Raw genomic sequence first — 21,657 nt, forward strand, 5'->3', positions numbered from 1 at the left:
CAGTATAAGGCAAGTTTTTGTGTATGGAGCAAGACCCAAGGAAACAGAGCTGAGGAATTTCTGACTACCATCACAAATGCCTGAGAAGCTTCCACATGTGGTGGGTCTCAATTATCTGCAGCGTTCTGCGACCAGCCACCTTTATGATCTAAGGATATCTCTTGCTAATTGAATGAAATGGAAGAGTGAAAGATGCCATGTTGCAACCATGTTGTGTCCTGCATGTGTTGTGATTCAAGTACTGGCTTTTTGGTAGGGTGAGTTATTGATCTTGGAATGGATCCCTGCGAGTCTCCATGTTTGTAGAGGCAGTTTCTTGCTGTATGGCTACTTCAGTATTAAAATGGAAAAAGAAAGCTTCTAAGAAATAAAGCATGAATACTTGAAAATATTATTGGAATCCACAAGACCTTGAAGAGTCTTTAAACTGTGTTGAGCAATGGCTATGGCGTCTCTTTCCACTGATGGTCTAAGAGCAGGCTTGGCTGTAGCCAGGAATGCCTTGTTATGAATTAGATCAGAGAATCAAGACCCTGCAGGCCAGTTGCTGTTCAAAAGACATGAGAAGATTGCCTTAGGAAATGGTTGACTGGGTTTTGGATTTGCTTTTTTGGAAACATGCAAACAAGCCCCCACTCTTGTTTGCATTTCTACTAGTACAAGCAAGCAAAGGTAAAATCATGGCAATTAATAACAATAAATTTGAGTGTTCAAACTCTACCCTAATACTTTTCTAAAAGGGAAAATAATTATGATGACACTGCAATAAATGATACATGGGTTTTCCTCCTTTCCCACGTTCCTTCCCACAAAAAAAAGTTGTATTTTTTTTAGGTTCAAAGATGAATGAATATTGATCTAAGTGAGATGTTGAGGTCTAAAATAGTATTTCAAGGTTTTTATTGTGTTTAAAAAGCAATTACTTCTGCACCCCAAAACAAAAGCCCACAGTTTAGGCTTGTGTGGGCATATTCTAATAAGTGCTTTTCTTAAAGTTTCCATTGTTTGGATATGTTTTGCTTTATTTTTTTTTTCCAGCTTTCTTACAAATAGTAGCATATTGATCCTCTTAATAAGAATAAATTGTGTTCTGCTAGGAAGAAAAGTAATAGCAGTGTCAACTGGTCTGTGCTTTGCTCTTTTTTTAAATACTTACAATAGGAGCCTTTTCCTACAAAAAAGTTGCAATATGTTTACCTAATTTTTGGATGCCACCTTCCATAATAAAAGAAACATTTTTAATTTGTAGCATTTTGTGAACACTTTGAATACAGAAATAGCATGGCTGAATAAAAATGCTTTTTTCTCTAGTTCTATTCAAGAATCCCATTGACAATTCAGATGTGAAAAAGTCAGGTAGACAAAAGCCTAGGCAAGTAATGGTAGAAATCTTTTGTTACATCCAGCTCTTCATGGTTTAAGCAACATAATAAACTTCAGTGGAAGGTGAAGCTTGTTTTTAAGATGAAGTTCTCTTCAGAGGAAAGACACATATTCTATTTTTCTGTATAGGGAAGTGTTCTCATGAAACAAGTATGTTTATGATCATTCTACCTTATATAATTAATCCTGTTTCTAACTCTTGGTTATTTGTACCTATTTATTTTTCAGGCAGCAGCATCTGTCCAAAGTCCTTAATATTGTCTAGATCTTGCCCAGCAAGTGCCACAACCAGGCTAGTTGAGCAGAATGTACACAATGAAGCAGCTCAGGGAATAAATGGAAGTGTGCCAGTCAAACAGTCCCCGCGTTCAGCTTCAAATCCAAAGCCACAAGGTAAGTTGTCTCCAGTATTTTGGTTATAGAAGTTTTCCATCATCTCAGACCTTAAGAGAGATAGAGTACCTTGAAATAACAGGGAAAAAAAAGTATTGGGGTGAAAGCTTGTTACTGAAATACAGGTGTTCTGTAAATGCTTTATGAATCTGTAATTTCTGATAATATTTTGCTGAAAGAGATTGTCAGAAGGAATGTTGGACTTACTAATATGTTAAAAAGTGCAGATATACCTATGTGCTTGTATCTTAAGTGTCTGGTAGTTTGCTGTGCACTTTCTGCCAGGCAGCAAGTGATAAATTCATTCTCTGCCCAAGAAGTATCTGGTAGGTAGAGGCAGGAGAACACATGTAAGCACCTTGCTTGTATTGAACTATTGTCTGGATTATTTTTCAAAAGGATTACTGTATTTGAGCTGGAAGACTGTGGTACTACTTTTTAATTAGATGGGAGGGTTTGGCAGGCTGGCTTCAAGGTGGAAGTGGAGGGGAAAATATTCTGGGCCTTTGAGGTTCTAGCTGAGCTCGAGAGGAGGCTTCCTGCAGGAGCGTGCATAAGGAGATGAGAACTTCATGTTTGTGCAGTAAGAGCTGACCAATACTGTCTGCAGAGTAGAAGTGGGTTTCCCTTCTTCCTGTGCAGAAACTGTATCTTTACTTTTAGAAGCTAAATAGGTTTCTAGCCTGCATGTTGACTTAATATATTTAAACCTCAAACTACTTTTTCTTGTGGTCTTCTCAGTAATACTGATGTTGATCACAACAAAGAGTCAATCTGTTCTGGAAATACTGTATTCAAAGCGAATCTGGACTGATGTATTTTAGGAATCTAATACAATAGGTACTTCATTCACCACAAGAGTTAGAAAAACAGTGTCTTTAGAAGTCTGATATCATGATCCAGCTCAGGGAGTTGGATTCTGAGACACAGTGCTGATATGACAGAACCCGGAATTACTTATAGAAAACTAGATCACATCTAAATCACATATTAAAACTAGAACCACAGAGAGTCGTCATGTTTAACATGTTGAACATTAAACAATCTGTATATCAATTAGTGGGAAAAATGCATCTTGAAGAATTTTGCATCTGTCCTGAGTTCATCTTAGAGTTAAGGAGGGAGGAAATGTATTGGGGTGTGAAGAAAGCTTTGTTCACTTAGGGGGATTTAAGAGCGAAATAAAGCTGTGTTTTTTGTATTGTTTGCTTTTATAGAACTTTTGCCAGTATTGTTCACTAAACTAAGATGTTTTTATCAGACATATGTAAACATTACTTATCTGAGTAGTCTTTCTGCACCAATTTCTAGATCTCTGAAACGTGTTCTCTGAAGCTAAGTTAACAAGAGAACATGTGTTCTTCCTAAGAAAAATATTTTAGGAATTTGTTAATTGATAAACAGAAATGGGCAATCAATAAAAAGATGTTCAGCCTTTCAAAAACAAAGGCAGTGCAATTATTATAAATTTTAGCTGTTAGACAAATTAGGAGTTGGCTATTACTGGACCCCATTCATTCAAGTATTTACGCAGCTGTTGTTGCTCTTTCCTAGCCATGACTTCTGTATGTGTCAAAATTGTTTTCTCCAAAATGTGGCATAGCCAGAAGTAGTGCTGTAGTCTAAGAAATGCAGCTGTGTAGATTATATTCAATAATACTGTTGTAAGCAGTGTTTTGTGCCTGCATTGTTCATGGGTCTGTGTCTTTCTCCATTTGCTTCTACTAAATATATGCATCATATTCAAGTGTTTTTTATTAAAGTGGCCTTTTTATTTAATTGAAGCAAAACAAAGTAGAATGAATGGGAGTCAAAATGGTACAAGGAAACTAAGCAGCTCTAGTTTATTGGTTTAAAATGTGATTGCTAGTTTTTAACTTATTTTTTTTTAATATATTTTTTTACAGCTTTTAATGCACAGGTACAGAAACATTTTTGGTTTATCAGAGCAAGAAATGTTATCCCAAATTGTTGTTCTAGCCATGCAAATACGAAGTGTCCTTTCATAGTGAAAGGAAATGTCAGACATGAATTGCAATGCCAGTGTATTTGGTTATTAATGAACTAACTGCAAAATTACTTTCATCTAATGTAAAAAAATGTATATAATTAAAAGGAGAGATAGAACAATGAGTTTGACATTACAAGTGAGGTACTTATTTTTAGTAAACTTAGCTTTAATAGATGAAATAGAGCTTTAGTATAGAGAAAAATGTCCAAAATCTTGCAAAATCCTGGACTCTGAGCCTATTTTGTCTGTACTTGGTCTCTGAGAAGTAGTTTAAATATTTGGAGAAAGATCACACAGGGTAACTAGATCAAGTGAATACAGTTCTGCTCCAAATCCAATATAAAATTCTTTCCTTCTGTTTTCATTTTTTCCCCCTGGCATTTCAAGGAGAAAATAAACTAGCTGTCTGATACACTGATAATACAGAAGCAACTTTTGTTCCCCAAGAATTCTTCCATCAACAATTTAGCAAGTCCTATGTCAGATTGAGTACAGTTTGATCCATGAAAGTCATTGCAAATTTGGAACAAAGCTTGAAACTGAAGGCTGTTGAGGAAGCTGAGCAAAGAAATTAGGACTGTGGAGAAAAGCAGTCACAGTCTGTACCAGCTGTGAAATGCAGTGCCCTGCCTTTACATCAGTGCTCTGCATTTGCTGATGAAGTGGAGTAATCCAGACTGGAGGGAGGTAGTGGAAACAGCAAAATACACTACTGAATTTCAGGGCAAATGGGATGCACTTGTAATGAAACAAAGTGTTAGATAAATTGAAATTTGCTTTACCTACAAATATTTGGGCAACGATCTGAACCTAATAGTAGCAGGATGCATGTAGACTGACGTGCACAAATTGACCAGGTTTTTCTAGTTTCTGCTATTCCCTGCTCTTTGAACCTCTCGCATGGGCTCTTTATGATGCCCAGTTACTAAATACTGGGCAATGAAAAACTTTTGTCTGTACCAGGCATTATCATTGTAGGATGGAAAATATGTTGAAATGTCAACACTTCTTCAAAGCAGTTAAGTGTCTTGTCAGTTCTAGAATGTGCATCAGTTGCTCATTTAAATTTTTCTAATGAGTGCTTGGGAATACTTGTGAATCTCCTGCTGAGGCTGAAGAGGCATTTTTGTTTGGGTTGGTGATGATTTTCCACTCTGGAAGGTGGCCTGATTTGTGCTACTGTGAAATGGTATGGACACAAAGTATTCAACACTTCAGCAGTGAGTTTCAGCTGACTGTCTACTGTGTAGCATCCATCCTGTCCTCCTTGCTTATACAATTATAATATAGTCTGTAGTTTTGAAGGTGTTCATTGACCTGGACCAAGAAAAGATTTAAGACCTCTTAAAGGTCTGGAATGTACACTGTACATACCTGGCAAATGAAACTTCTATAATTAAAGGTGAATTGAACTAAAATTGGGACCTGTTTCTAGCTAGGCTTCTCCAATCTCAGTTGCGCTTTAGAAACACGTAGAATGTTGCTTAATCAACAGAACTGCTAAGTCGCAAACATTATCTTCAGAAAGAAGACAAATGAGAGAACAAATCACACCTGCTAATTATTGATGATCTTAATATGTTATTGGAAGAGACTTGTTCTCATATGGTTTAAAAATCTGGAAATGCACATCCTAAAGAGATTATTTTTTCCCTTCCTCTGCTAAGTCTAGGTTACTAGTTATTTTGTACTGTTCTTGTGAGTGTAAATCTTTGGTATCTATTCAGCTGTGCTCATTTGATCTTGCTGAATGTGATGGAGCATGCGAGGAGGTGGTGAAGGATTGATCAGTCAGGAGAGCTGTAGTTGCTTACCACAGGAAACTTTAACTGTGTATTTTTATTAAATGAAAATGTCACAGCATTTTTAACCAGCAGGAGTAAAATGTATAGAGGAAGACCGCAAGAGATGAGATAAATGACCTTTGCTAATATGCTTTGGAGTCAGGAAAGGTGGTTGCACATTTTAAGCTATTTGAAGCTTTACCTCCCATTTTGTTGTGTATGTGTACAAAGTTGAATGCACAAATAGGCACTGCAGCTTAAATCTTGGTTGGATATTTTAGATAGGGATACACAGCAGCAGCTACCTGAGTAGACTGAGATGTTTTCTTCAGGCAGAATATTCAGTTCATATCTCCTAATGAGCTCCAAATTCTACAATATAGAGATGGGTATTTGTAGACTCGAACAGAGGTCTGTATTATGCAGGGTATTACAATGGGCCAGTCTGTTTTCCTTTTTCTTTTTTTCTTTAAGATCCTTGCTCTGTGCACATTGAAAAATAATCTGATTAAAACAAAACACTTCAGAAGTACATGGAGGGGAGAATTAATGGAATTTGTTGTCCCTAATCCCTGTTAACAAGGCTGACCTTACAGGAAGGTTTGCAATTGTGGGGTTTTTTTTTGTGGTTTTTTTTTTTACACTACTGATTATTTTATTTTCATTGATCTTGTGACATTCCTTTTCCCATTGCTCTATGTCTGAAGCCTACAGTAGCTACAGCAGCAGCTGTAGGCGAAGTGCTGTCTTTTTTAGATGGTAGTAGGGAGTAAAGAAATATCTTGCACTAGTGAATTGGCATTGCTGCTTGATTTGTGTCTCTTCTCTGAAGATGTTATAAGGTTTTTCAATATATTGTGATTTTCCAGTTTGACCAAAGGTTCCTTGTGCTTGCCTTACTGAAATGTTGCTATGCTGGGTTCCTGCAGGGTTTTTAAAATTCCTTTTCCTTCACACTAATAGCTGCAAAACTGTGCAACACCTTTACAGAATGTCCTAGAATTTGATTTTTGTCCCTAGTGGATCCAGTATAAAAATAGCTTCCAACTAATTCCTTCTGCTTTATCAGTAGAAATTAATTCCCTGAAGATTAGTAGCTTTAATATATCCTTGTGAGGATATTAACATTTTATGAGATGTACAAAAGAGCTGTATGGGTCCATTAAATAGAAGAATTCACAAGACTCTGAGTTATACAAAATCCATTGCAGGAGAAAGAAGTGTTTCTACAAACCAGCATAGTGCTGGTCAGTAAATCCACCCAGTGTCCCCTTTCCTTTCCATCTTCTGCCCAAGGAGATGGCAGTGCCCACGCTCAATTATGTGTCCTGCTTTTTCCCAGCACGCTTGTCTCGATTGTCTCAGCTGTCCCATCTCCTTTGTCAGCACAGCAAGTTATTCAGCACTTGGACAATTATCTGATGCTCGTTGGCCTAATTCTGCCAGACTTTCTCCCTGCTCCCTGAGAAGAGGGAATGGAGGGAAAGCTGCTCTTCTGTACTGCAGCTGCTGCTGAGAAATTCTGTGTGGCTTCTCAGGACGGGCTTTGGTTACCACACATGTGTAACAATCAGTTACACAATTTAATATTCAGTTTGTTTCAGGATTGCATTGTAACTATTTGAAAGTTGCAGTGTTCTAAGTCATCCTTTCTGCTCTGCATCCTTCCCCAAAGCTGCTTTTTTGCTTGTATTAATAACTATAAAATAAAGCTTGAAAAAGCCAAAGATACACACATATGCACACTAAAAGAATCTGATTTACAGTTATTTTCTTTCTTTCTCCCTCTGATTATTTAATTTGACGGTATTTGTAGTTGATATGAAGTCTAAAGCTTTTTGTGGTACATTTATTTCTTCATAAAGTCCCTCACAGTACTTTTCAGACTACACTGATCACTACAATCCCACTTAAGTGCCCTTAGGTTATTGGAAGCACAGATAATATTCCTATAAATTTAATGTAAGGTAGAGATAGCAAGTCACCCTTAATCAAGTATTCCTTCAAGTTTATCATTATCTGTGATGGTGCATTTGCAATAATTTTTTCAACAACACTTTCAAATGTTAGCAGATGGGATTTAAGCTAATTGCTGTGGTGGCAGGTTTTCCAGGGTCAGTTAGTAAGCTATTCTGGAGCCAGTGATGAGAGGAACACGGCTTTTTCACATCTCTCTGTTGTGTATCCCTGTACTAGTGCTTAATTTTTCTACCATGAGAGTTGCACGTGATTCCTAATTCCTATTCCTGTCCTCTTTCTATTCATGTTTTGTCCCTGGCAGGTCTTTGTAGTTAGCAGAGGGCTGTTGCCTGTGGCACTCTGGATCATGGTGCCTGTGGAGCAGCGGCCAAGACCCTGCGTCCACCAGTCCCTCTAGCAGGGCATTGCCTACTCCTGCTGAGTTATGGCTGCATTTTATAAAAGGGCAAATAGAGTCTTTATTTTTCCCTTACATGTGAAATGCTTTCACTTGTCCACACAGTATGTTTTGGGAGTGTGTGTGTGAATGAATGCAGTCATGTTCTTGGGAATTAAGGATCTTTCCATTAAGTCTTTTTGATAGAGCTGGAGGTGCATTGCTCTGATAGTGGAACACATTCAGGCCCCATCTGTCAAGTGCTTTTGCTGCTCACAAATGCAGCAGTGTAGCTGTTTAAAGGGGTAAAAATTAACTTAAAAGATCCCCAGCACTTGTGACTTTAGTTACTTCATGTGTCACTTTGTCTTTTGTGTTCTTGCCACTGCTGTCAACAGTGGCTGTTCATTAATAATCTAAGTAGAAGGACTTACAGTAGACATGGGGGAAAAACAAGAAGAAAAAAAATGTTTTCAGGAGGTCAGGTTTTGAGCAGTATAAACAGACAAAGGTTTAGTGCATGAAGGAAGCTCAAAGATGAAGACAAATACATTTTCCACTGACTATTATTATTGAGGTTCTGAGGGAGAAGGTGAAGAATTAGAGCACCAACATTTTGGGCCAGCAATTTCAGTCTCTCTCCTGAGCTGCACAGACAGATAGATCTTTTATTATGCTTAATTCTTTTTCATTATAAAACCTGCATTTTTGGAGGCCACCTGTGTGCTTACTACAAAACACTATGAAAAACAAAAAACTAATTTTCTACCTTGTTAAAGTAGTATATGGTTTGGCTTTTGTACAAGAAATAGAACAAGATACATGATACTAGACAGTGCATAAAAAAGCCACATGAAGTCTCTGTATTCATAAAGCAACTTTAAGGGTAAGTAAAGCCAAGTGCATCTTTTCTTCATCATCACTGTAGTAAGTTCTTATGCATAAATCTCATGTATGTTCTAGCACTTTAAAGAAACAGTTAATGAATGATTGATTATTGTTGTTTGCAGTGCCTCCAAAGCCAATTCATCTGCAGAAGGTGTCACCTGTCACATACCAAACCCCTAGGCATAAAGCTTTATCAAATCAGAAACCAAGAATGGAGGAAGAGACACCCACCCCTGTTTCTGGTGTCTCAAAGGAGAAGTCCAGCAAAGTGTCAGATCTCATCAATCGATTTGAGGGAGGCAGGTATGTAATAGAATTTGAATAGGTTTTTGACTTTGTTGTGTGTGGATTGTAGGAACTTGAACCTGCGAGGAATAATGTTGGTACCACACTAGTGTTCGAACTGATCCCTGCCAGAGGAGCTCATGGCAAAATGGCATTCCTTTTGAAATGGTGCAAGCCAATTGTTTATTTGGCCTGTACAATGTGTACTTTTTCATAAGGTGCTAAGTCTTAATTTTTCTTAAAAAAAGACCCCAACCAAACAATACAAACCTGTTGAATTTTTAAGACGTACTGAAGAATGTCAGCCATTGGAAGTAAGGGCTGATTTTAGAATTAAACATTGGTGCTACTCTTAAATTCTTTGGTTCTTGCAGAAAAAATACTTAATTTTGCAAGCAAAGAGAAAACCCTGAAATCCTGATTTTCCTTTTATACCAACTTAACTCTTCAGAGCACTCAGATGAAGAGGTTGAACAGTACAAGTGATATGACAAACATTCGCTAAACTGCTTTGTAGTACTTGGTGATTTTGGTGAAATATCATAATGTTTTTGAGTTTTGATACTACAGGAAACATTTGGAGCTTGAAGAAATATGAGGCACAGTGGACTCTGCTTTTATAAAATAGTGTTATTTGTGCATCTACAACTAGATGTACGTGACAAGCATTATAAGTTCTGAAAGCAGAAATTCAGAACATACATTCTGCTCTGTATAAAGGGATTGACCTTCCAGAAAGCCCATGAGAGAGGAGCAGTTCAAGAAACAGTCTAGTGATCAGTGACAGTTGAGCTTTGCAAGTTTTAGGATGTGCTTTCTTGTGTTTCCTTGAGATACTGATGTCCTGAAGAGATTCCCCCTGCAGGGATGGAATGAATGCATGAGGTACGACAGAGCATGTCCTTCTGAAGAGCCAGGGTATTAAGACTTCATGGAAAGATTTCCCCCTTCAACATAGGGGAAATTGAGTCCTTTGTACAGAAGCAGCTAAGCATGGCAAAAGTACATTTCTCTAGTGGATCAGAAATAATTTCAGAGCTTCATCTGCAGGAAACTTCTGTCATTAGGCAGGGGCTTAATTGCACTGCTTTCATGACAGCTGCCAAAAGATGGGAAAAAGAAATTACTGCAGCACTGGAAATCCTGTGAATTCTTAAGCTGAGGTCTGCAGTCTAAGTTTATTTCACAGTCTTCCTCCGAAATGGCATCCAAGCCCTTTTAACAGTCTAGTAACCTTAGTAAAACTATTTTATCCTTTCTGAAAGGAAACTCCTGAGGTTCATTGTGCTCTACACCTGTAAGCCCTACATTTTCCTCCTAGATATGCCTGCTGCTAGTTTGTACAGAAACTCTTTCAATGTTATGCAATTAAAGGAAGCTATAAAGAAAGCAATGAAAGCTTGCTTATTTGCAGACTTTTGACAATCATGATATTTTGGGGACTACAGGAAGCCAAGTTGCTTTTTGGCCCACATCATTCATTAAATACACCCAATACTATCTGTCCAATGATTAAACTCTCCTCAGCTTTATGATCTCTGCTTATGTGACACTTTCATAATTAGTATGCCAAATTCTGGAATATTCTCCTGTGGCTATGGATCAGTTCCCATTTTTTTAGAAGTTCTCAGCTCACAGATACATCTTCCATGAAGGGGAATTTCACGTGTAATTATTGGTCTTCAAATAATGAAGTAACATGTTAATGAACTGCAAACTGTGATTGTTAATTATTGTTATTAATTGTTAATTATTACGTATTTTCATTAGTCTGTACAGGTCACAAACATGCACAAATGGTAAAAAATTAATTAAATCTCTTTGCTGTGTGCATGCAATTGAAAAACATAAATTCTATCTTTACACAACTGAAGAAAAACTGATTTAAAGTTTTTTGTTATGTGATGGGAAAAGATGAAGCCAGTGTAAGATATTTTTGAGCTCTGTATACAAAAGTGCATAATATATTCACAATATTTGTGAAAACTAAGGAGTAAACATGCGGTTTATAAGCAGTCTTCATCTTTCCAGAAGATTAGTGGTCCATACTAGGAATAGCACGTTAGAAAGCAGTCATGGTATCATTTTGCAGGTTGAATATGGCTTGTTAAATGTACTTCAGACAAAAATGCACAGGTTTTATTTTGGTCCAAATATTTTTATTTTTTTTTTAACTATAATGAATCCAAGCACTTTTCCAGAGTAGGCTACTAATTTACATTAAAATTAATTTACATAAAATTAAAAATCTCAAAAATAAAACAGAGAAAGAGATAGAAATGGTGAAAGTTATGAACAAGGAATAGCATATGTTTAAAGCAGAGATAAAATATGGTGGGAAAAAAAACAAACAACCCTTCGGAAAAGATGCAGCATGACAAAAGGACACTGCTAAATAAGGAAACTAGAGGAAGATATGAACTAAGAAACTAAAGCTTTTCCTGTAATATGCTGAACTAAGGAAAGGGATGCTAAATATTCTTGGACATTTTTCATGCATTTTGTGTAATTAGACGGCAGTTAGGGAATAGGCTACTTGTTAGTTTAAGCATTGCTTGGGACTTGGGAGATCCCGAGTCTTTCTCCATGTCCCCCAATAATTTTCTGGGACACCTTGGGCAAGTTGATTCATGTATCAGTGTCCTTATCTATTACTGTAGCTGGTCATACTGCCTTTCATTTTACAAATGAGATTCAAGAGATATGAGGATGTACTGAATCAATATGGATGGCACTCTGGTTTTCCACTAAAAAATACGTTTGTGTGTGTTTCAATGGAATAATGCAGTTCAAGTCCTGATGTCCCAAACTTCATTGTACTAACACAATAAAAAATTGTTTGGGAGGAACTGGTTGTATGATACAACTCTCCTACTCCCCCTAAAAAGGATTTTCTATAACACCATATTTAACTTTTCTCTCATCTATGTTTCTTCTTCTGTTTGGTTTTTTTTAGCACGTTAAATCCAAATGATTTGAAGAAAGATTCCTCTGTTCTCCACATTTCTAAATCTCAAGGAAGATATGGATCAACACCATCACCTCAGCCAAAACTCCCCTCCCAGCACCCACTACAAAAACAGGGAAACAGTAATACTGACGACACTCAGGTTGCACAGCTACACACAGCCAACGGAGTAGTAGCACAAGACCAGACAGAAGATGAGGACAGGAGATTACCTGATCATGACTCTGCTGTGTCCACCAAGGTTCCAGATAATGCCATCAACAGCAGCTTGATAAATGGGGAAAGTGAAAGTACTTCCAGAGAGTCATTGCAAAGTGTGACTGCCTGTGATGAACAGATGCTTAACAGCTGCTACAGGACTCCAAGCAGTCATAAACTGCTCCCATCTGAAAATGAAACTCTAGAAATCAATACTAATATGAAGGAAGGACCAACTGAGGAAATCAGTAAGCAAGATCAACCTGTAGAAATGAAGGTAAAAAGAGAAATTGTTTTGTTCTTTCTATATTATTACTTTCTGTATTTTCTTTAGGGTTTTATTTACAAAAATAAGTTCCCTATTTCCTCCCTTTTTTTTTTCCCCATTAAGTATCTGAGGGTTAAAAGAAGGTGAAACTGAAATACAGGTACATGTTTAGCACTAAGCTTCAGCTGCGCCAGACTACAAGGGACCGATGTTAGCGGTGTATATAAAATAAAATTCCACATGTAGTAAACTGCAGTGACAGGTCTTCAGGCAAAAGGGTTGTGTGAATCCTTAACTTAGATGTAGTTGTCAAGTCAAAGCTGGAAAGGCAGTGGCAGTCTGCTAGCTATCAGATAGACACAAGGTTCAGAGTATACGAAATATATGCCTTGTAAGAAAGGGGGACTTACACCATGAACAATTTGAGTTTCCTTGTAAGAGAGGTTTTAAATCATTAAGGGAAATAAGTGGATGGAAGAAAACCTGTCTTGGGAAATTAATTGCTGAAATATTGTTCATATTTCCACTTCTTAAAGTTTGATTAGGCAGTTTGCCTTCTCATGCTGAAGCATTGGTGGCCAGTGAACATTATTAACAGTTCTGGTCCAGCCGTGCCATGTGCAAGTCATGGCAGAGGGGGCTGTGCTGGACCATCTCAACGTCCCTCTTCACCTCATAGCCAAACATCTGAGTGCCAATAAAGCTCATTACTGCTGGCAGGAGTACACCTGCACCAGTTAATTACAGATTTCTCCAAGCCCTTGGATTTGGTTAGCTACGGATCCTGTATGTACTAACCTGAGAGTAAGTTTTGTATGTAGGAAAGATGGGTCTCAAATTCTCATGTATTATAGGATAAAGCATCCTCTGTAATGACAAGAAGGCTCTGGCTTGTGTGGATTTTATTGTTTGTTTTGGGGGTGTTGTGGTTCAACCCCAGCTGGCAACTGGTTCATTCACTCTGCCCTGGTGTGGTGGGAAAGAGAATCAGAAGAGTGAAATTCAGAAAACTTGTGGTGGCGATAAAGACAGTTTAACAGGTAAAGCAAAAGCATGCCAGTAAAGCAAAACAATAGGTTTGTTCACTTCTTCCCATGGGCAGGCAAGTGTTCAGCCATCCCCAGGAAAGCAGGGCTCCATCACGGGTAACGGTTACTTGGGAAGACAAACACCATCACTTTGAACATGCTCCCCTTTCTATGATGAACATGAGGTCATATGGTGTGGAATACCCCTTGGGTCAGTTGGGGTAGGCTGTCCCTGCTGTGTCACCTCCTAGGTTCTTCTGCACCCACAGCCTCTGCAGGTTGGGGTGGTGTGAGGAGCAGAGAAGTCCTTGACTCTGTGTAAGCACTGCTCAGCAATAACTAAAATAACTCTGCATTATCAACACTGTTTTCAGCACAACTCCAAAACAAAGCCCCATACTAGCTATTGTGATGAAAATTGATTCTATCCCAGCCAAAACCAGCACTGGCGTTTGTTTTTGGCAGTAATGATTGAACATTATGATTCCCATCTAAACATAAGCCTGGTGAGGGTCCAAGGCACCTGTAACCTGCCACACCTCTCATTATGTTTCTGTCTCCTGTTCAGCACTGCCTGCTTCCCCGCTTTGTGCCAATAAAGTGCAGAATGCTCCCAGGGCAATGATGTTAATCTTGAATCCAAGTCACACAGTGAGGAGCTGGCAGCATTTTCAGGAAAAAGCAGAAATGGGAGCCAGTCCTGTTGTAAAGTTCAGGAAGGACCTGGGCAAATGCTAATGTCAGCAATCTCCTCAAAGTGTGCCTAGTTCACCAACATGTGCCCGATATTGACCAGGAGTCAAATGGTGAGGTGTAACATGACTGTTACTAGATGTATTGTTTGTTGGTGCTTGAAGGGTAAAAATGGAAACAAACCAAAGCCATGCACAGTCACCCTTGAGTCAGCATCAGTGGAGAACTGAATCTATAAAAGTGAACTGGGTCACAGCAGCACTTCCTGGGATACCAGCTCGCTTGTGATAAAAGGACATCCCCTTTAGTCTAGTGAGATTAAGAAGCACATCTACCACCGACTGATCTAAGGGCTGTACTTTGCAAAATCAAGCACTGATTTAGTTTGGATTAAAGCAGCCTACAGATTGAAATTAGCACCGTCAAGCTCTAAGTAGTTGCTGCCCATGCTCATCTGGAGTAGGGGGGCGGGTGGTGAGAAACAGGAAACGACTGGTAGGGCTCTAAGCTGTTACTGTGTCCAAGCAGTGGAAAGAAGCAAGAGCATTTAGGCAGTCTGTGATTTTGCAAAGCACCCACTTAGTACAGAATCTTAAAACTGGGATGCAGTCCAGTTGAAGTTGCACGGACTAACAGGACTCTACTGCCCTTTTAAATTAAGCAATTGTAGGTACAATTGAGTAAAAGCAACAGGAGCAGATGCAGCAGATGCATGTGAGTCATAGACAAGCTTTAAATTATGCATCTGATATATATATATTTTGATAATGGTGCAAAGTGTCGTCTTTGTGACCTGCATGCCATATATCCTAATTCAGGGAAGAGAAGGAAGTGGTGCTGTTCCATTGTAAAAGTGTATCTGTAAAGCAGAAATAAATGCTGGAAAGGATGACTTGAATTGGGGAACGGTGCAAAATCAAAGGAAAATAATTGCTTTTTGAACTTGGAGAAGAAACCTTATTTTGAAATAATGTTGCTTTTACATTATTTTTCTGTTCCTCATAGCTGCATATCTGACTAAAGTCAGATTCTTGCAGGTTCTGGAAAAGTTTAGACAAAGCTTATTAAATTTTGCAGTGTTCTGGAACATTTTCCCCAAATGACCAGAACAGACTATACTTTATTTCTCTTATTTACTGTATGAGTTTGAAAGTCACAAACGGCAAGTATTACAAACAAAAATAAAATTTAAAGTGACAAGTTTCCTGCCTTGCAGCAGAAGCACCTTCTGTCAGAAAATTTGGTTTGCCTAAAATGCGGAGGCTGAATAGTACAAGAACATCCCAATCAATTAACTGCCTGAGTAACATCTTGTGAGAAATCTGTTGCTCGAGCTAACCGAAGACAAGAAGACAAATGCTTTGGTATTTGTTGTGATACTGCTAGGAAACAGGCATATAGACTGCATGTGTGCATGCCACGGATGGTGAAGTTGTGCAACTTTATTGAAGTGCTTGCTCAAGCACCCTCTTTAATGGCAGTGTCAAGGGCTCTGATGTTTCAGATGTCAAACCTGCTGGAGATAATGCATTTCTAAATGTAAGGTGAAATTCTGATTTACATAGGGCAGAACTTGGTTGTTTAATTAACTTGCTGCCAAGAAATATTTTACTTTTGCAACGCTTGAGAGGTTCTGCTGGCTTCTTCTTGGTTCTATGTTTTTTTGGTCTTTTTTTAGCAACATTAATTAATTAAAAAAGCTGTATATCTTTAGCACCCAATGTAAATGTGTGAATCTGCTTGAGAAGAATCACTTATTTAGGGATGCCAGTATCTTTATTGCTTTTCTTGGTTGCTGTGCAAGAAACTTGCCCATCATTTGTGCAGTGGACTGTTGTGTAGAGTCAGCATGCCAGAAGATGATGGTAGCATTCAGGATTTTCATTGCAGGTCTTGCAAATTTTAGTGCATTCATTACAGAAACTGAGAAGTCAAGAGATTAAAGGAAATCATAAATTCTCCTGGAAATTTTCATTTATATTCCCAATACTGAGGGTAAAAAGCTTTGGATGATGAAGCAGCCATGTCATGAATGGTTTTAGAAAGGAAAACCCCGGTCTCTTACTTTAGACCAAATTCAGCATTACAAGCAAACACATGTTCACACTCTAAATTTTTTTACCCTGTCTCTGTGGCTTAATACATTATTGCAAAGCCCTTGGGCCAAAGCCTACACCTAAACCAAAGTAATTAATATACAGCATCACTATCATGTTGGTAGGTGCAGTTTTATTGAAGGAAGAATGGTTCCTGTTTGGTTTCGGTAATAAGTTATGGCTATATTGGGATTTAGTTGTATGTGAAGTCTGTTTGAAACTAGTGTAATTTTTGCAAATGCAGGACAATCAAAAAACAATGTTAGGGAATATTAACACAGAAGCAAAGAATTCATACACTCAGTAGCATTTTTCACACCTCATCATAACTTTAGACTTCAAGAACATTTTAGGTAAAAATTACTTGTTTTAATTGCTTAAGCATCCATAGTAATGCAATTATTCTAAGGATTTGCAAGTTGGTACTAAAGAATGTATAAGTAAGCCCAGGTGAAATACTTACTGTAATATAGAGAAATTTGCAGTCCTTCCTTTGCCAAATATTTGGATAGAATGGAAAGTAAGGTCTGACCAAGATTTTTAATTTTTTTAATACCTTAGCTAATAAATTATTCAACCAAAGAACAATCTGTTTTAGGTCATTAGAAATGATCGTAACTGTCTGAAGTTACTTTTGTATCTTGTATTTGCTAAGCAATAAGTTTGCTTCTTGTTTATATACCCATGTTTAGCATATGCACTATTTCACGGAAAGAAATAAAAAGTTAGAATATTTGGAATAGCTAGGCACCTTGTAAAATTTTATATGCTTATAGTTTAAAGATGTGTAACTAAATTTTTCTGAAAAGTAAATTTTTAAAGATTACTTTGTGCAATAGTAGAACCAAGAATTTGGTATAGCTGTAGTCACAGAAGGAACAGCAATGTATGATTCAACTTTTGCCTTTTATTTGGAAAAGAGTTAGAGGCTCATTCTTTGAAATTGCTTAAGTGCTTAAAAAAGCTGCCTAAACATTTTAATGTGGTTGCATTCTGCTCAGGAACATAATGTTGCCTCAGTCTTCTGATATTTCATTGTCAATGGAAATCCTGTATCTCTCCTGTGAGCTTTCTCTATATATCACACCAATCATTCCAGATTATTTTAATATACTGAGTTGCCATGCATTACAGATTGTCAAGAGGTTTGACAAGTTCCCTGATACATTGAGAAGTGTGCTTGAAGTGACAGAGTATGTCCAGGTATACCTTGCAGTAAATTTTTGTCTCACTATTTTTTGTTAACTGCCATGAACCCAACATTGATACTAATTTACTAAAAAAATGAAGACATTGTAGGAGGGAGATACAAAACTTTTCCAGAAAAAATATGTCCATATCTTCCTTTCTATTATCTTATTATTCTTCCATGAAGACAGATGTGTGAATTTATGGTTATGTTCCGTGGAAATAAAACTTAACTTGAAACTTAAAAAAGAATAAAAATTCCCTTTTACTGTGAATGATTAGATTTGATAGAGTAGTTCTTTGGGGAAGCATTTAAGTTATCAGAATTTTAATTCTAGCTTCATGTTTTCTGTAGTTTTTTTAAGTTTCTGCTTTTAAGAATTTTCCTCCATTACCTCTACAAGGATTTTCAGGGCTGTTTTGTTGAACAGCTCTAATAACAAATGACTCCATGTCATTCTCACTGTCACAAACATCATTCAGGATTTATTTTTAAATTATGTTGTAAGAGTTGCTTCCTGCTACTTGGAATAGCCAAATTGGACTCTGCAGAAGCATTTCAAGGTCTGCCTGTACTGAGCCCATAGCTTTGGCACTTCCTGTGTGCCCACTGCAGGGAGTGGTGGGTGGGCAGCTGGGGGTAAAGGTGCAGCACAGTCTGGTGTGTGCTGCTGCAGTGCTGGGGTGGCTGCAAATGAGTTTCCTGAAAGCAGGAAATGGAAGCAGGTGCTGGTGAGTCTGCACCTCAAATAAAGTGTTCAGTTTCATGCCCCTAACTATAAGGACATTGAGTTGCTGAAGCACATCCAAAGAAGGGCAACAAAGTTGGTGAAGGGTCTAGAGCACAAGTCATTTGAGGATCATCTAAGGGAACTGGGTTTGTTTAGCCTGGAGAAAGAGGCTGAGGGGACACCTTGTTGCTCTCTACAACTATCTGAAAGGATGGTATAGCAAGGTGGGCGTTGGTCTCTTTTCCCAAGTAACAAGTCATAGAACAAAAGGAAACGGCCTCAAGTTGCTGCAGGGGAGGTTTCGTTAGTATATTAGGAAAAAAATGTTCATTAAAAAGGTTTTCAGGTGCTGGAATAAGCTGCCCAGGGAGGTGGTTGAGTCACCATCCCTGGAGGTATTTAAAAGGTGTGGTGACATGGTGCTTAGGGATATTTTTTAGGGGTGGATTTGGCAGTGTTAGGTTAACAGTTGGACTTGGTCATCTTAAAAGTTCTTTTCCAACCACAATTATTCTATATACACACATCTACACCAGCTGCTGCACTGGCTTTGCACAATGGTGAGTCTTTCCACCAAATGTTCCTTGCTGTGTAGCATGCTGCTGCCAGCATGCATGTGTCCACCCATGTATCTGGTCCCACTTCACCCCATGTGCTCAGGATAAATGGCTGCCACTTCCATCAATAAAAGCTCTACAGGAGATGTATACCACTACTAGCAAAATAGCCTGTGGCCTGTTGTCTCCAACAGGAAGGAAGCTGGAGTGAGTGACCTCATGGACACAAGGTGCTTTTCTTGGACACAAGGATAGGATACTAGATAAGACACTGAAGTGGTGAATGAATAGGGAGGAGGATGGAACTAGTAGCAGAAAACACAGCTGGGACTTCACATAACATGTGGGCAAATACTGTGGTGGTGAGCTAGGAAAATGAGGACTTCCCTAACAGAAAAGTAGCAATACAATTTTGCATTATACTTGCACTAATCTGACAGTGTAGGTGGGCGTTCTTATGCTGGAATAAGAGCACACCACTGTGATTAAAATACAACTCGTCTGTGCTGTGCATTTTTTCCCATGTAGAAGATTCCTATCTTGGGTAATGTGATTCACGTAGGGAAGAGACTGAGGCTTAACATATATGAATATGTATGAGGTTGATACTGAGAGAATTGGGAAGCTGGGATTGGAGTAGAGTGGGAGAGTTAAAGGAGCCTCAGGAGTGATGATTAAATGCTTTTTTTCAATTGCTTATTTAGTGTGATATTTTCAAGTCTGCTATGCATGCTTTTCCCACTCTTAATTAGTTCAGATAATCAGTAATCTTCCGAAAATTGGTTCTGTAGCAGTGTTTCAGGGAGAACATGGGGGTTTGAGGAGAGAGAGAAAATAAAATTGCCAAGAAACAAGTAGCATCCACAGTTTTGTACTTCAAATACATATGTGAGATCCCTTGTAAATGGCTGCACCAAGAAGCACGCTGTAGCTGTAACAGCTAATCCGCCAGCTCCCTGCCATGTCTCTTGACAGCATTTAAAATGCTGTTCTGGAGGTGACTCTGGTTGCTATGCTGATTTAAACAGATTTAATGAACACCTTTGAAGTCACTAGTGAAAACCTGTATTTAGGGAGGAGGCTTGCCATGTAGCAGAGTCACTGTTAACGCTGCAGATTAGAATTGAAATGTGTTCAAGTTTGGAATACTTAGTGAGTCTTGAAAAGGGGGAAAAAAGCAACTGAAGTCCTTTAAGTGAAAAAACTGTGCTTCAGTATTCGGTATTCTGCAAGCCATCTTTATAAATGTACTTGCAAATGTTTATTGTACTCTTGTGGAAAGTAGCGTGCACTTTGAAATCAGAAATAATTCTTTCAAGCTTTCCTCTTTATTTTGTTATGAAGTCTTTCTATGGTTTGCCTAGAAAATTACTGCTTTCCCAAAAGCACCATGATAGGACTGCCATTTACTTAGGAAAGGCTCAGGTGTCATTAGATGGGAACATTTTTCAGCACTAGCACTAAGTCTGGAAGAAAAACCTTGTAATGGAACTGTCATTTTGTTGAATCTGACAGTTGTGAGCATGAGTTATTTCCTTAATGTGTTAATATTTTAGAAGGCTGTGTTTCATTGTTTGTTTTCAAGTAACTTCTCATAGCAACTCATTATTTTATGTACTAATGTATTTAATTTAATATTGAAATTGGAATGAGCATTTTAAGTTACCCCTCCACAGGAGAATGAAAAATATAGTTTGCAGAATGAAAGACTTTAAAGTGAAAACATGTCTTAAGATTTAAAAGTGACTTCCATAAAGACCTAGCAAACGAGCTAACTGCAGTCAACAATTACTCACCAATGAGTGTATGGATGAACATAAAACATTTTGTACAGTATTTTTTAATAAGTTTGTCATGCAAAGAACATGGAGTTCAAATAATTTTTGAAACGGGGGCGAACACCAACTAATTCCATCTGTTCCCTCTTATTCTGCAAGTAATTCCTTTCCAGCTCTGAAAGGTCAGTGGTACTTGGTTACCAGGATGTGAGCTGATCTGTTAAAGAGGGAGTTGGTGCTCTGGCAGAGATCCCCGTACAAACTGAGAAATACTAAATGTTTTAGGCCATGAGTTTTACTCAGAATGCCATTTGATTTTTATCCTCCTCTGACTTTTGTATTTGTTCATTAGACTGCTGGAAAGTTTGTATTTTTCAAAATCTGGTGTCTATTACTGAATGTGAATCTTGGATTTCAGTTGGTTTTTTGGACTGCAATCATATGTCTTTCCAAGTTTTTTTAGTATTAGGTTATGTTTTCTTTAGTTTTTCTTTAGTATCTTAAGATATCCTATTCTTACTTTCTCCCAGGAGACAGACGACCAGAAACGTCACAAAATTGCCAGTGAACTTCTGCAAACAGAAAAAGCCTACGTTAGCCGACTTGACCTCCTAGATGGGGTAGATTTTTCTTGAATTTGTTTTTCTTGCCTTGCCTTGAATTCACTTGGGTGACTATACATAAGTCTGTATATAAATTACATGAGAGGTGGTATGTTTTTCACATTTTGCTGACTGTTTCAGTCAGTCATTTGCTTTTGTCACACAACTTTCTGTTTAAAGAACCCTGTGTTTAAAAATATTGGAATTTTGTGGATATTAATGCAATAGACTCTGTGAGCACAGGTGCCCCCATAAACACTGGTAGTGCAAACCTCACAGGGGCAGCTAATCCAAGAAAGGGGATGGATAATGTTGTGTTCACTCATTTCCATGATACAGACAAGAAGGATATTATTTCCTAATACTGAAACCACCACCCCACTAGAAAATTACTAAATCTTTCAAATATGAGCCAGCTGAAAATAATTTTTCTTTAATGCCAAAGAACCT

The 21,657-nt window shown here is 38.0% G+C and overlaps 1 protein-coding gene across 2 annotated transcripts in view; it reads left to right on the forward strand.

Annotated features, from left to right (window-relative positions):
- The window catches only part of FGD4 (FYVE, RhoGEF and PH domain containing 4), a 58,635-nt gene that overhangs the window by 12,840 nt on the left and 24,138 nt on the right, over nt 1-21,657 (forward strand). For both annotated transcript variants that reach the window (XM_051627299.1, XM_051627310.1), the window contains exons 2-5: nt 1,612-1,776; nt 8,938-9,118; nt 12,057-12,543; nt 21,136-21,225. In XM_051627299.1, the coding sequence (XP_051483259.1) occupies nt 1,612-1,776; nt 8,938-9,118; nt 12,057-12,543; nt 21,136-21,225 (923 nt within the window). The remainder of the gene's footprint in view (nt 1-1,611; nt 1,777-8,937; nt 9,119-12,056; nt 12,544-21,135; nt 21,226-21,657) is intronic.

This window comes from Apus apus, chromosome 1, assembly GCF_020740795.1.
Source record: "Apus apus isolate bApuApu2 chromosome 1, bApuApu2.pri.cur, whole genome shotgun sequence".
Classification (NCBI taxonomy): Eukaryota; Metazoa; Chordata; class Aves; order Apodiformes; family Apodidae; genus Apus; species Apus apus.